The sequence below is a fragment of the Balearica regulorum genome, chromosome 6 (assembly GCF_011004875.1).
Source record: "Balearica regulorum gibbericeps isolate bBalReg1 chromosome 6, bBalReg1.pri, whole genome shotgun sequence".
NCBI lineage: Eukaryota > Metazoa > Chordata > Aves > Gruiformes > Gruidae > Balearica > Balearica regulorum.
The window spans coordinates 43,184,939-43,201,549 of record NC_046189.1 but is presented as its reverse complement, the minus strand read 5'-3'; the positions used below and the strand labels follow the sequence as shown (position 1 = coordinate 43,201,549).

General features: G+C 38.4%; 1 protein-coding gene across 12 annotated transcripts in view; it reads right to left on the bottom strand.

Annotated features, from left to right (window-relative positions):
* TANC1 (tetratricopeptide repeat, ankyrin repeat and coiled-coil containing 1) overlaps window positions 1-16,611 on the bottom strand; it is a 94,856-nt gene that overhangs the window by 66,243 nt on the left and 12,002 nt on the right. For 8 of the 12 annotated variants that reach the window (XM_075757441.1, XM_075757450.1, XM_075757445.1 and 5 more), the window contains exon 2: window positions 5,355-5,429. The exons of 3 other annotated variants lie outside the window; for them this stretch is intronic. In XM_075757441.1, coding sequence (XP_075613556.1) covers window positions 5,355-5,415 — 61 coding nt within the window. In that variant the 5' untranslated portion in view covers window positions 5,416-5,429. Of the gene's footprint in view, window positions 1-3,994; window positions 4,099-5,354; window positions 5,430-16,611 lie in introns of those variants that run through there. One more of the 12 variants, XM_075757454.1, reaches the window with a different exon arrangement.

The following is a 16,611-nucleotide window of genomic DNA, read 5'->3' as shown; positions in this document are numbered from 1 at the left end:
TACTGCCATTATTCGTGTTCCTTCAGGCCTGATACTGGGTCAACAGAACAACAATGCTCATGCTACTAAAAAGCCATCTGAAATAATTGAGCATGTTCTGTAGAAATTTAATATAAGGGATTTGGTTTTAAGTTTAAATATATTACCAGTATTGTATATTGAATGGTCTTTTGCTTACTAAGTAAAAAACAACAAAAAAAAAGCAGATTCCCAGAATGCAAGCAAGTTGCTGGCTTCAGGACAGTTAAAGAAAACAAACATAATGATATACTGCAAAGCAGCTGGCAGCATATAAAACCAACATTAAATACTAATACAAATCTACCTCTGAAGCATTTTTAAGCATTTAAAAAGGAGTAGATCAGAGGAACTTCTACTAAAACAATCATAATTAAAAAGTATTTTTCTTTATATTCTGAAGCTCATTATGTTTATTCTCTATACTATCACCTCAACGTAGACACAGACAAGACTTGCAGATAGAACTTGAGTTCGAAGAACAGTCTTCTGGCTCTGACTTCTTGAATTGTGACATTCAGATACGAAGTTTCTGTGCTATACTACCACAAAAAAAGTCAGTTCCTTCCAAGAGAGGCAGAGAATCTCCCAGTTGCTACAGAGGTGAATTTAAAAACCTCAAGGAAAGAAACTGGAAAACATACAGTCCACAATTGACTATGAAAACTACAGAAGAGAGAACAGAAAGAAATTTCCAAGGTAGTCATAAAGAAACACAGTGTAGAAATAAAGACAAGAAACAAGATTATCTTAAATCTGGAAAATAAAGTCCATTAACAAAACAAAGCAAAAAGCAAAGAATAAGGACAGAAAAGGTGTGTCCTAAGCAGAAGTTGTAAGGACCCGTGAGAGTTACACTACCAGACTCCCATCAAAAAGATGAGGTCTGCCACTTCTTACTAGAAAGATACCTTCTAAGGAATCTCTACAGGACTTGGAAACTCTTTCAGAGTTTAAAGAGATAATATGTATTTGATGGTATGTATTTCTCCTCCTGCCGAAGAGGAGAAAGTAACAAATTTCTACTTTGTTCCTGAGACTGAATGAAAACCTTGAGAAACAAAGGGAAACTGAGAGAGTAATTGCTGTGTATTTCCAGCTCAATGTACATGAGAGTATAAAACCACAGACTATTCTCCAGGACACAAAAATTAATGTTCCTGTTTACCCTCTTCCTGCTTGGTTCCAAACATTCACGAAACAGTTTTCTGTTCCTTTAATGCAACAGGTGCAGATCGTGGGGTTTTTCCCCTCGAGTTCTGTCCTTTACCAAGTATGTACATCACTTTACTGGAAGGTAGGGGGACAAGACAAAACAAAAATCAACTTACAGATACTTATATCCACATACCAGAAATAACTATGTCTGAAGGGGTGTAAAGACAGGTTGCTTTGTACTGCAGAAAACCTAAAAAAAGCTGGATGCAGAAAAAGTTGGATGCCTGAGTCAAAAAATTAGTTTGTTTGAAATTCTGTTCCTTTGGAAAATCAGTTTACCTAAATACAATATCAACTATGTTGTCTTCAAATCCACTTTTAGATGTCAGTTTAGTAAGTTTTGGGTTGAAAAGTTGCTCCACACATAAACATGCTGTCAACACTACTGTCTTCTCATCTATGTTCATGTATGTTTGCAAATACTGATAGACGATCATGTACATAATTATGTATGTGCACATTTAAACACACAAATTTTGCTTCATTTAGATTTTACCTAATCCTACAACAGCCACCTACCTATCAAAGCCTCCCAGACACATCTAAACAAACCCATTTTAATAAAACAATTGTAGAAGAAAGAATTATTACCGAAGCAACTGCATGATCTGAGCCCAACAATGTATCACTAGCATACTGCTACTGGAGCAGCCTGAGGTGCTGTTTTTCATCCAAAAGTGAGATTCCCACATGACAGTCTTCTGCCCGATTAGGGTGGAAGTTGTTTAAAGACCCTCTACTAGTCTTTAGCATAGCACTTCAGTCTCTCTCCCAAAACCATCAACACTAATTCTTGCCACTTTTTCAAGATAACCCTGAATTTAAAAAGTTATTAAAAATTGTAATTAACATACTCAGCAGCTAGATTTCAAAGATGTTATGCACATCTTCAGCTCTTAAGCCCTTATGTCAGGGCAAATGAAGAAATTCTAACGTTAAAATCCATACAATCTATTTAAAAAAAACCCAAACAGTCCTAATTTATTTTTGTTCTTTAATCCTTTTACAGACTTTAACACTACAGTTGTGCCCTCAATCCAGGAAAAATACCCATTCCTATTTGCACTGGTCCCACAAGGCTAACAGACATAAAACCACTAAGACAGAGTTAATGTACAAACAGGAAAGCTCTAGTCAGTAAAACAGGAATCATCCCCCTCAGAGTTGAATTACACAGACTTCCAGGCATTCCTTTTATACACAAGTAAACCCACGGGACAACAGGGGTTACTTCAGTTTAAGAATAAGCTACTGCAGTCTAGCCTAAACCTCTTCCAATTTGACTTCAGTTGGAGTGGAACGATCACAAGCGGTCGAGACGGAGCTTTCAGGAGGTACTGCCGCTCAGCTACAACTCAACGCCCCAACGTCTCTCCTCTGTCTGCTGGGATGCAAAGTACAATAGATTTATTCACGCACCTTAGCGGAAGTTTGCGAGCACATTCATACAGTCAGTTCTGAAATGTCCATGGCAGCTTAAGATTTTACTACCTTCTAGCTGTTCAGCATTATTCCTAAGCTGGGTATATATTGAAAAAAAAGATCACAGAGGTCTTCCTGATCAGGTTCGGTTGGGCACTACTGAGCTGCACTCATCTACTTCCTGCTACATTCTGAAGCTTTGAAAAACCTGAAAACTTTTTCAAAACTTCATCAGAAAAGAAAAAAAAAAAACAAATCTAAGTGCCTACAAAGCCAAGAGAAGCATTTATACTTGCTATTGCATTACTCTGCAATGGTAGCTAGAAGGACGGATGTTTCCACGTTACCTGTCTCTCAAGTCAGCTTTCATCATTAGCACGCATTTTCACTCTCTTCATAGCTCTTTAGAGAGCAGTAAATTTTAAGAGCTGTTGCTGTTATTAAGGACCTGAAGGGCTGTGAAATGGGACAACTCCACAATTAAAAATATTTCCATTTCTCATTGTTTGGAGTTTAAGGATCAGGGAGAGGAGTGAGCAAAAACTAAGCTCTACAAAGACCCATGTTCTTTGCCTTGCTTCACATCTTCTCTAAAAGCTGAGAAATGTCTTACAGCTGAAAGAATTGGAAGGTCCTTTGGAACAAAAGGGAAAACTATTAAACTGAACACAACTTTACAGGAAGTCCTGGATGTTACACAGAATGGAATGCACATATTTCATTTCAAACTTTTCACATCATCTTCAAATACAAAATAAACCAAAATCTCTGGAGTCCACTGTATAAATTACTTCCTTTTAAAAGGTGGCTCCTGCACTCCTCCTTGCTCTAGCTTTCACCAGCCAGGCATTATTCACCAATTTTTCCCAATACTTGGTTTCCGTAACATTCAATTCATACATGAAACTCTAGAGCTTTGCTTAAAAAAAAAAAAAAAAAAAACCACCACCAGAAAAAAAAAACCAAACCAAAAATGAAACAAAAATCCCTAAAAAACCTCCCACACTCTCCTTGGTGTTCAGAAATACAGCAGCATTGTATTTGTAAAAGCAAAGGGAGAAAATCCTTTCTTTTGCACACACTAATCCAGACAGATGTGATGAGATCCTAAAATAAAAAAATGTGTGTTTTCTGAGCTAAAGGCAAAAGGCTTCAGATTTTAATCAAAGCCTGGTCAAAGCTCCGTTCCAAGCAGCCTGATTTTCCTTTTGAGCTTAAACCAATTTCCATCTAGTATTTTAAGGAAAAATGTACCAATGAAAGCCTCACCACAGGAATCTTTAGCCCACTATGGTTAAACAACACCAGCTGGTAACTTCAAGTCAGCAGTACATACAAAATTAACAGGATGCCTTTCATCTTGCTCTGTGCTCACTTCTGCGCATCTCTCATCTAGTGTCAATGCTTTTTCTTTTCAGGACAGCTCTCATCATTCAGTCACTTAGAAAGAAACCATGATGGAGTGTAAATTTCAGAAGACCATAAGAAGTTCCTGAAGCATGCATTACCTGCCAGATGAACACAGAACTGCTTTTTGCAAAAGAACAGTTAAAATACCTTCCCATTGTAGGAACGCAGTATAACATAATACAGTTTTTTTAAAACTTGCTTGTCAAAGAAAATATGACTGCATTGTTTTGAGGGTTCTGACAAACGTGAATGTGGTAGTCTATATTACATTCTGTACAAAACACATTAAAGGAATATTTGGGTTTATGGGTTATTTTATTCTGGGAGCAATAAATTTGTGTGGCTGAAAAGCATGAGTTCACTCTTACAGATAATTTAGGATCTAATCCATCAGAAAATCAGATGTTATTAGTCTACATTAATAGTCTGAAGTTGAAGACCGAAGAAAAGGTAACTGTTACTCAGATGCATGAGCTTTCTAGCCATTGCAGCAAAGATTTGAGCATGACCTGCACAGAGCAGGCAGGTTTAATGGTCAGCCACCAACACCCGCACTTCTGTAACTATTATTCCTTCTCAAAGGGCATTGCTGGTCCTTCTCTGCCCTCGAAAATGGCAACTAGAGTTCTTAGTTACCTTTTTTGTCAAAGACAATACAGACAAGTAGTGGCCTACTAAATTTATGATTATTAGTAAAATAAGCTTTATATTTTTTAAAGTAAAATTTGCTGATGATTAATTTTACCTTCAAAAGTCTCTGCAGTTAAAGCAAAACTAGAACCTGATAGAAGTTTGATAACCAACTTTAAAACTTTTCACTAAATTTATTTTCAATATTTTTCATAAAGACATGAATAATAAAAATTATATCGCCCATAATACATAACGGTTTTTCTTATAATGTAATTGAGTAAGTAGTTTAAAATACATTTGGCCTTTGGCCATGTTTAAGCTGGCAGGACAATACGCACAGCCTGCCCTCAGTATTTCTATGGTAAGAACCAAGAGCAAGCTGCTCTCATCGGTCCTTCCCAGCAGCAATTCGGGAGTGCTGGATCCCCTCCAGGCAGCTGCAGACCTGCTACTCATGCTCTGCATGCAAGCGGTCCGGCCAAAAGGAAGGGGAGCGCCCGTGGCCTGCAGACCTCCCTGCAGCTGGTGTCAGCAACAGGAGTCACCCGCTGCCCTAAAAACGGGGCATCACTGCTGCAACAGAATGAATTTAATTGCTGGATTTATAATGCACAACTCTTCTACATTACACAGTATTTTATTAATATTCATACCTGAGTCTTTCTTGTTCCCTTTTCCACCCTCTCGGCTCTTTTTTAAAACTGCCTTTAACATTTTAAATGTTGCTCCTAAAGGATAACAAAAGAAACAAAAATAAATACAACATTAATAAAGTCCATTCACACAGAATTGAACAAAATAAAGGTAGGATCAATACAAATAAAACAGTGAGGTAATCAGAAGAAAGTTTTTGGAAGTTACATTTACTTTTTACAACATAGTTTGGTTAAGCAAAGTCCTGATGCACAAGGAATGTTTTAATACTTGAACTAAGCAATTAGAGTTCATTGTCCTCTTATACAGAAAAATCATGTAACATTCTCCACATTCCACATATAATTAAGGCTATAAGGCTAAACTAGTACTGTAAGACACTCTGGTGAAAACAAAACAGAATAAAGGTCTAACTCCTGCCCAGAGTTCATCAGCGTAGCCGGGGGGAGCAGGCAACACGTTAGAAACCTGCTATCAGCTGGAGACTCCAAACTGCAGGAGCGTAAAACAGACAGGTGACGATGGGACATGGTACCACCACACAACTGTTCTTCACCTATATGCAACGCACTGGACCAACACAGAAACAGCTGAACAAATTCCCTAAATCACTGCTCATCCGTGCCTGTGAGCGCACGCATTTCTGACTTCCACATCTCAAATTTAACAATCAACTTCACGTGACCAGCAGCTGCAGATTTCAGAGGATTATTAGTTATAAGGAAAACATATCTGGGATGTAAACCTGGAAGACAGTTGTTTCTGATAACTATCTTCAGTTACAAAGCAAGGAAAATGGAATGAAAGGAATTATGAAGGGCACTTCTTTCTCAAAAAGCTTTTTGGAGCTCTAATAAATTCTAATTTTATTTGTTTTCTCTACTGAAAAATTTCAAAGATATCTCATTCTAGAAAACCTGCAGTACAGAACAGGCAACAAGAAAAAAAAAAATCCAACTCTGCTGTCTTACATCGCAGATTCCCATAAAACCCACATGAAATCAAGAGGAAAAGCAAAAATCTTCCATTCAGAAAAATACAGATTCTTCAGAAAGTCCACTTCTTTTTATGAAATAAAGCAGAAAAAGAAAAATAAGTACAACAGAGTTCTTAAGCTTCTATGAATCACCTGAAGCACGCACAACTAATACTAATTACAAAACTGGAAGGTTTCCAGAACCTGTGTTACATTCAATGCACAAATCCCGGGGTCAGTCCCACACAGGTACAGCTGTGCACACATATGGCTGGTTTTCACATGCCAGGGTAACATCTCAAGCAATTTGTACCAGTGAGTTACACGCCTTAGTATCACACACCATGTAGGGCAAGCAGGCAGTGAACACGCTGTCTTCGGTGCTCTGCATCTCAGGCCAACTGTCTGCTAAGGGATTACACACAGAAAAGAGAGATGCTCTGCTAATGCCATCTCTCTGCAAACTACAGGAGTAAAAGAAGTTATGCAGTATTTTCAGGTGTCTCCCAAAGAACGTAAACTAAGCAGCCCTCTCCAGTTTCAGCATTAAAAAACTGAAAAAGCCCACAAAAACACCTCCAAAATTGGATCATCTAACTGAAAAATTAAATAAACTAAAAGGAGGCAAACTATGATTATTTATGGAATACAAACCATAAATAAATTTCTGAAATTAAGCGTGACTATGCTATACTAGAATGCTGAATGCCAATGGGGAAGAAGCGGGGTTTTTTAAATGTATACTCTATGGGCTTATAATATCAGTGACTTGACACCAATCATATTCTATAGGCAAAGGCTATGTGCCAGCTCTCAACACATCTGTCCAGCAGATGTCTTCTGAAGGAGCCTACGTCCCGTTGTGGGCACCAGAATTCAGATCTGGACCAGGTGGAGGGAACGGAGAAGACAACACCAGAGATCGGAGGTCTAGACACTGTGGCTTAAGAGACTGAAAAGGTTGTTTATTTTTAAGAGCAGAATCATAGAATGATAGAACAGTTTGGGTTGGAAGGGACCTTAAAGATCATCTAGTTCCAACCCCCTGCCACGGGCAGGGACACCCTCCACTAGCCCAGGTTGCCCAAAGCCCCATCCAACCTGGCCTTGAACACTGCCAGGGAGCCAGGGGCAGCCACAGCTTCTCTGGGCAACCTCTGCCAGGGCCTCAGCACCCTCACAGAAGGGTGATCCCCTAGACAACTTGAGGAGAGACATAACTACAATAGCCTGTTAAATATTTTAAGCCTATTACACAGAAGGGAACAATCCATCCTATCAACTCTTGATAGATGAAGTAATGAGAGTCTGCTTTGCAGCACACAAAATTTAGCTTAGACACTAAGAAAAAGCTTCCTAGCAGTATGGACAACAAACTACAGGAAAACTGCCAGCCCATAAGGAAAGAGTGGAATATTTATCTCTGAAACAGATATCTGCAAGAAAAAAACCCACACAACTGGTCTGGCTGGAGTAAGATTTGTTAGAGGATGAAAGATCCAGACAAGTTAATGTATTTCATTTGCATGACACAGTTGTCAGTGGATGAAGACAAAACCAAAATAAAACCCACAAGACAAGCCATAAACCTCACAAGCTGCTTCTTCAGGCATGAAAAAGGATTGTAAACTTCAAAGCTTATTTTTCTTCCAATTTTATCAAAAGTTGTTTAATAATGGAAATCTTTCAGATGGATCCGATCTGTAAGCTAGTTATGAAACTGTAGATAAGAAGGAAAAAAACACTCTAAAAAGGGTTTGAACTCTGAAGATTCAAGCAGCTTTCCTTTAACAACTGGTATCTCTTACAGAAATTTAGTGCATGAGGAAGAATTTTTTTCATTAAATGGAGTCTTGAGGTTTTTTTGAGAAAGAGTCATGTGAACACTTTACATTTTTGGAAATCAAATCCATCTTCAAACAGTATTAACAAATCAAGAACCTAAGAATATCTTCCATAGTTTGAAACAGGTATGAGGTAAGAGTCACTTTACATTAAAAATTATGCATAAAAGCATTATTTGAATTATTACAGATATTCTAATGTTACAGACAGCTATCTTTCCTCTATCCCTATAAAATATTTGTCTTTATGAGGTATGGAAAAAGGTATTTAAAAATATTACTTCTTATAAGAGCGCAAATTAAAACTTGCAGATTAAACAAAAAAAGGCTTATTAGTAGGAAACGATAAATTTAAAGGCTGGACCATGCATTCCAAATTTGTGCTGCTTTTGTGCATAAATTGTGCTAGAAAGTTTAATTACGTAAGCATGTCCTGTCCACTCATCTGGTGCAAAGGATGTCCGCAAACTAAAACCTTGTTTGTCTACAGCACACAGACTGGGGCACAGGAAAGCTCTGGCTCTACCACAAGGCCATTGTGATACACAGAGGCAAAAGATTGCTCAAACACCTTAAGCGTATTTTTCCTAAAATCTGCATGATTCACTTCCCAAATGTATTAAGTGTTCTTTCAGAATAGCTTCCTCCTTGTGCCTATCGTGTAGACTGCAATGGCTGTAAAAACATACACATCCAGTGTGCACTGCATGCACTTTGGCTACACAAAATAATTAAAAGTGCTGTAGTGAATGTTCTTTGCTTAAACACCAGGCTTCTTTGATGTTTTCTGAATCACACAACAGTGTAGAGTACCGTACTGCTACAGGACAGCTGTAATACACATTTCATACCTATCAGCCAAACTCTCAGAAGTCTTTGTTGTTATTTCTTCCAGCAAACAGTAGACTCCAGCTCCATTGTTCTCATGTTCTCGAGCACCATTTAAAAAAGGATCTAATTTTAGTAGAAAACTCTTAAAAAATAATAAAAATTTAAAACAACTGTTCTGACTCATCTCAAATCCTTACAGCCACTTCACACCATAAGATACTAGTCCATGTATGAGTTTGGAATCAACATACATACTATGCTTCATATTCAGACACTGGTCATTTGTTCCAGAAACCTATAGATATAAATTTCACCTTAATATTACAATTTCAAGGTCTTACATTCTTTGGAATCCATTTTTATATGTTCTTTAAAACAAAAACTTTCTCAGCTCATTTTAGTACGTTGCAATTGAGGTCATTGTACTCAAAGTTATTGCAGCTTTTCACGTTTCTAGCAGGCACTCACAGGCTCAGAGCATTTAGTGAAGAAAACACTGTTCAATCATATAATTCAAGGTTGAAACATAATGCATATGTAGAAGAATTGGAGGTCTAATTTGAACTGCAGAGACATTCTTAATTTGGTATTTTCTAACTTCTGCCTGTCTTTGAAACGTTAATGTTTCCTCTAAAATTATTCAGTATTGTATATTGTTGGTATGTCGTATGATAAATTTTACTTACAAGCATTTTAAAATCTCTTAAGTCTTGCAGAACAGTAGTGACTTTAATAAAATTCAGCTAGTATCACCACATGAACAAGGAAGAAATAGTCTACCTGAAGTCTTGCTGAAGTTCACAGAGCGTGTCTCATCTAGCTCTGCCCTATAGAGACCACTGGATACTTTTTTTTTTTTTCCCCAAAAGTGATACAGCTTAGTAGTGTAATGTGACCAGAACCAAAAATACAAGAGGGTAATTAGAAAGAGTTTGGTTTCACAGAGCTGATTGTAAGGGGGGGCTAGCCTACTGAAAGTAAAACCAATGACATTGTTGCAAAAGAACTAAAACAACTGCATCTTTCTTAAGAAAAATATAGTAATAATAAAACATGACATTTACAGGATCTTGAACAGGTGTAGTGCTAAAAGAAACCCTCCATAGCAGCTCAAAGAGAAAAGAAATGTGAGCTTAAAAAAAGTCAGTGGAAAAAATAATGGGTGCAAACAGGGATCCAACAGACGAAGAGGCAGTGGGCACACACTGAAACACGGGAGGTTCCCCCGAACGTGAGGAATACTTTCTCACTGGGAGGGCGACCAAGCACTGGCAGAGGTTGCCCAGGCAGGTTGTGGAGTCTCTCTCCTTGGAGGTATGCAAGAGTCATCTGGACATGGTCCCGGGCTGCCAGCTCTAGATAACGCTTCCTGAGCGGGGAGGTTGGACAAGGTGATTTCCTGTGGTCCCTTCCAACCTCAATCACTCTGTGATTAACGAAGATGCTGAGCAGGAATAGACTCAATATTGACCCCTGGGATACACCACTAGTTACTGGCCTGCCACTGACCACAGGTGTTGTATGCATTGCACATTGTACCACTTACCGTACACTATTCCTTATAAGTCTATCCATCCTGTAGGCCAATACACCGCACATACTGCTTTTAAGGGATAACCCCCACTCACACTCCAAAGAAGAGAAATGCCTTGAAATGCATCTAAGATACTGGGGGAGGGTGATGGGAATAGCAGGAAATGCAACTGTAAATCTCTTAGGTTGGTTCAAGTACATTCTCCAACAAAACTCACCTCGGATCAAACTGTAGCAGAGGCAGCAAATAACCAGCCCAAGGGGCTACAGGGAGGATGCTTTTCGCCTCTCAAGAAAACCTCACGGCATGGACCAGAATAAGAACATTACAGAAGCTAGCTGTACTATAGTAGAAAGTGCATTCTAACTCACTCAATCCTACTTTAAATAGCATATGCCTCCCAGTACTACAAGAGCTAGAAATTCTAATAATTGGATTCCAAAAGTAAAGAAAAACAACCCTAAGCATTTTTTCTAAATACATAGTCAAACACCCTCTCCCACATAACCTCCTAAGCCAAGACTTATCAAAGAAAATAAAAGTCCCAATGTATTTATTACACTCTGCTTTTTAAATATTTTCTTTCCTTTCCTATACAAAAAACATATGCCGTGTTACAAAGTCTGCACTATGCAATGGTAAGATCTGGAGCTGTTAATGCATTTCAGAATTCTATTCTACATACGTAGCTACAACAGAGTGGCAATAAAAAAACCCCAACACCTGAATACCTGCATATTATATTTAACTTTCTTCTCATTTTGCAGACATGACAAGTATAAATTTTCAATTAACCAGAACAGAGAGGCTTGATACAGAACTGAAATTTTACAGTAGATGTCATTCCTATTCTTAGGATATAGGTAGGGGGTATTAAGAGATCAAATAAAAGGAATCAAGGACAATTCCATCCTAGATTTTCTCTTTTTGGAATTAAGAGCAACTTCCCTGCTGTGCATACAGTTCTTCAAGGATCTATTCGAATACAGAACACAAATGGCATGCAAGATGGTTGCTGATTCAGATGCAGTCAGTGTAGATGAAAAAGTTGCCTATTATCTGGAAGCAAAGTCCATTTCCTCCCTTCTCCCCTATAAAATTGTATGCAAAAATGAAAGATAACCACTTCTGTCGTGGTTGCACAACTGTGTGGTAAATAGTGGTAAACAACTGCATGGAAGCACAACTTTCAGAGAAGTTCACCTTCGGATATGTCAGTTAGACTTAAGGAGAGACCTAACCAACAAAGGCTCTGAATAGGAAAACAAACACAGTGACTTTTACTATTCATTTGCAAGCTGAAATGTACAAAAATATAAACTGTCTTAAGTAATTCTAAAGCCAACAGCTTGGTTACTTTACAACATCAGTCAAATTCCACAACAGTGTGTAGTTGAGCCATTTAGGAAACGAACCAAATACTACAGCTTAGAAATACCAATTACAAATAAACTGTGTTATTTAAAAAGACCCAAAACTTATTTGTACATACTGTGAAGCTTTCTGACAAAAAGCATTTCAGCTTCATATAAAAAATTTCTTTGTACCCATCTTTTACACTTCAAGAAGACTGATCAAATTGAACAGCAATACTGTACATTTCTATTTCCTCATCCCTTGAAACAGATGGGATATTGGATCTTGTTTTGTTTTAAAGATATTTGTATTAATACGATATTTTCCAGTAATGCTGCATCTTGTTTTTTCTAAGCACATTGTATTTCCTCTTTACCTACAACCAAGCTTAAACAAAATCATTCACTGCCTAAGATTTTAGAAACACTTTCAGCTATTGCAATTTTTTTGCTTTGGTAAACAATTCAGGTTTAGAATTTCCTGGTTCCAATGGTTTATTGGTTTTTAAATTCTATTCTGAAACCACTTGTTTGTTGCTTGGTTGTTTTGTTGTGTTCTTTTAAAGATTTGTTGGTCTTTTAAAAACTTAAGCTATCATTTCCATTTTTAAAATGGATACCAGATGTGGACTCGTTATCCAAGGGTTGGTACTGATAATGTCAAATAAGAAGGAAAATACCTCAACACTCTTTTTGCTTCTGCAATCAAAGATCACGTTAGCTGCTTACAAAACTGGATCCCAGTCATGTCAAACACATTTTTAAATGGGTGCTCCCCTCCCACCAGTTCAACTGTTTGACCTTAGATACACAAGATGTTTCATACAATCGCCTCATACTCAGAGCATGAAGGGACAGGGCGGAAAGTCCCTTGATTTAGGAATTTGTATGATCAGCTTTTTTATAAATGAGGGACACCAAAACCAGATCAGATTTATAAAATACAAATGCTCGGCTATGTAAAGAGTTGGGAACGCAGACATACACAACAGTTTACTTCATTCCTAGTCTTTTACAAGTTAAGTACTTCATTACCTAGGGAATCCCCTCTGAAAAGCAAAAAGAAAAAAATCTCTCCACATTTTCTCTCTGACTGTGAGACTCCATTAAAACTAAGCAACTTCCTTGCATGAGAGTATTTTCCACATATAGCTACTACTGACAGATACTAAAATCAGTAACAAGATGATTCGTAGCTTTTGTTCGCATTCGTAACTTTTGTTCCACCTTCCTTAAAGGTTTGCAGCATGCATATTTTCTACACCTTACCTATAAGAGTGGCTTATTTTCAAAGATCCACAAAAGTTTATCACTTCTGGAGAGGTCAAATAAACTAATCCTGCATGGTATGTAACCACCTGAGCTAATGCCTGTGAACTCCACATTTACCTGCTTCCCAAAGTTCTGTTGTTCAGTGTCTACATAGTTAAATCTTGAAAAACAGTTAGCATGTATTTGCAAAGGGCTACAGGGTGGAACATCTTAGTCATTCTACCATTTGCACAGAAGTACTTAAGAACTTACCACTATTCAGTGTAGGATTTATTAAACATATACTTCAGAAAAGCTGTATTTTGAGAAGTGATTTTGTATTTTGTAAATATCCCAAAATTCAGTCCTAAGGTTTGCAGAAACCTTCATTTAGTAAGAAGTGCTTTAATTGCCTTTAAACACATTAAGAATTTAGTTCTTTACACACAGAAACATTTCAAAATTTCCCTTTTCTGGCAAATTCAAATTCCTGTTGCTTAACTGTATTTTTCAAACAAGAGGAAAGCAACAACAACGAAAAAAACTTAAGCAGCACGGTGTTACTAATGTAACAGAAATCAAGACAGGACAGTAAGTAAAAAAATCCTTTAAAATTACTACATTTTGAGTCATCATAGAACCACAGAATGGTTTGGGGGGGAAGGGACCTCAAAGCCAATCTAGTTCCAAACCCCCTGCCATGGGCAGGAACACCCTCCACTAGCCCAGGTTGCCCAAAGCCCCATCCAACCTGGCCTTGAACACTGCCAGGGAGCCAGGGGCAGCCACAGCTTCTCTGGGCAACCTCTGCCAGGGCCTCAGCACCCTCACAGGGAAGGATTTCTGCCTCACATCCCATCTCCATCTCCCCTCCTGCAGCTTCAGGCCATTCCCCTTGGCCTGTCACTCCCTGCCCTTGCAAACAGCCCCTCTCCAGCTTTCCTGGAGCCCCTTCAGGGACTGGAAGGGGCTCTAAGGTCTCCCCGCAGCCTTCTCTTCTCCAGGCTGAACAACCCCAACTCTCAGCCTGTCTCCATAGCAGAGGTGCTCCAGCCCTCGCATCATCTCGACAGCCTCCTCTGGATTTGCTCCAACAGCTCCATGTCCTGGCACACTGAAGAGATCTGCCTCTGACTTCATACAATAAAAAAGTAAATGGCATACATGACATTTCCAACAGGCTATACGTTTTATTTGTTGCTCACTAAATAACCTAATTATTATTAACCTTACCTATGAGGTACTCCATACTCCACTCAATTTACAAGAAGACTGCAGAACACTGAGATTCCCAATTTGCTGCTCACTTCTAAACAGTGGAATTATGCCCTGAAGCACTATTAAAATACAATTAAAGAGGTGAAAGATGAGGAAGCATGAGAAAAAACATCATTATCATGTTAGCTATTAGAATGTGCTTTTGCAGTAGCTTTTTTCCCACCAGTCTGGTTCCAGATTTGACTTCCCAGGTGTCACAGATGTACCTAATTTTATCCTGCAATCACCCAGTTTTCTGCTATGCTACTCTTATCCTACTACTGGTTATTTTGGCCAGTGTCTCTAAGGACTGCTAACATAGGGGAAAAGATGGTCTCTTCACTTGACTGCTGTCCAAAAATTCTTGGTCAGGTGCCAGCTATTGGAGAAGTGACTCTTTATCAAAGATTACTGTTCCCCAGCTACTTGTTACTACCCTGATGCACTAAAGAAAACTGAAGCAGAAGAAGAGCACTCTCAAGTCAGAAATACTAACTTCAAAGGTCATAAGCACCTGTTTGAACTAACCTGACTGATTCAGCAACGATGCAGATAAAGAATTATTCGTTGAGTCATCTGCCTGTCTACACTGGGGAAAAAAGCAGCAGTTGTCAACAGAGCCATAAAATCTTGAAGATCCGCAGCTGCTTCTCATATGAAAAATACCTGACCACAGATGAGGTGTAGACAAATTTATTTTTCCCTTTCTCTTCCCATTCTGCCGAATCCCTCCAGTGAAAATGCCATAGCCTTCTGCTCTTTTCTACAGAATTTCACCTTTCTTCAGTTATGACTTGGAAAAAAAAAAAAACCAAAACCAAAACCAACAAACAAAAAAAATCCCAACAAAACCCCTCCGCTTCTCATTCCTACTGAATTTATCAAATTTATCCTTGCTATTTAGGCTTCTTTCTGAACCTCACCCCTCCAGTTCTTGTCGTTTACAAGATATCGCCAAATTCTTCAAAGGATCAAAAGATTCATTGGGCTCTCCTAGTCTCATCTCATTTACCTAACTCCACTCTCACCAGGGCTGTTTTCTCCCTTCAATTTTATCTTATTACAGAAGTAAACTACCCTCTATCATTCCACTGCCTTTTATTTCCAAATTCAACAAATTATCTTTCCTATCCTCCAGCTTTGCAAGGCAGGGATCAGTGTACATAGATTTTGCTGCAAAATAAGTTTTTGCTTCAGGGGCAAGAAGAAGGTGGGTGAGTGTGATGAGAGCGGAATAATGAAGGGCGGGCAACAGGAAGACTGTTTGTTACTTGTCTTCAGCAATAATCCTCACATCAATAAAAAGGTTTCAAAAAAAAAAAAAGTTGGCCCTCCTCTAAGTGGAAGGTCACTATTTAGACAGAATGAAATAAGGTCACACGGTTAAAAAAAAGTAGTCCTGAGGAAACACTATTATGAGCATCCCAGCCAGCAATCCCTAGGAACCAGTGGACAGCACAGACATAGTTTGCACTTAGGCAGGAGTGAGCAAAGGAAAATGAAATATAACTATAATTATTTTTTCTCTTGCCTTTCATCCCATGTCTCTCAATCCTCCCATGTTAAACACAGAAAAAGTTACAAACCCCCTACTTCAAAATTGATTATGAAAGGGTCAAAACACTAGGCAAGGAAACTCATCACTTTCCAGCTGGCAGAAGTGATACCCTGCACACACTATGTCAGCAGAAAACCAAGAGCTTAAAACTAGGTGAAAACTAGGTCAGAAACTGCCATTTCAGCTTTACCAGCATACAGAAAATGAAAGGAAGACAAAAATCATGCTAGTAAAAATCTGGACCCAACTCACAGCAATCAAGTCTTATTTTACCAAATAGTTGTATGCTTAGGTTATGACAGCATCGTCCTCTCCAGAAAGCACGGATTATTAGGAGTACAGAAATAAAATGCATCTCCAGTTTCTCAACTGTCCTAGATACAGTCCTAATTTCCAGATGAACATCAACAAGCTGCTTATAAAACAACAATTCACTCCAAACAGCCAAAAGTAAACACAATGCAGAATGCATCCATCTTACACTACACAGGCTGCAGTTCAGATAACTTAGTGGGCAAAACCATTGTCCTTCAGCCTGCCACTCTACAGGAGTTGAAATGGCTTCCTCCATACTGCTGCAATTCCAGACATTGTTTTGTGACCCACGAAATTCAAGACAAAATTGATCTAGCAAAGTAAAAATGGGGACA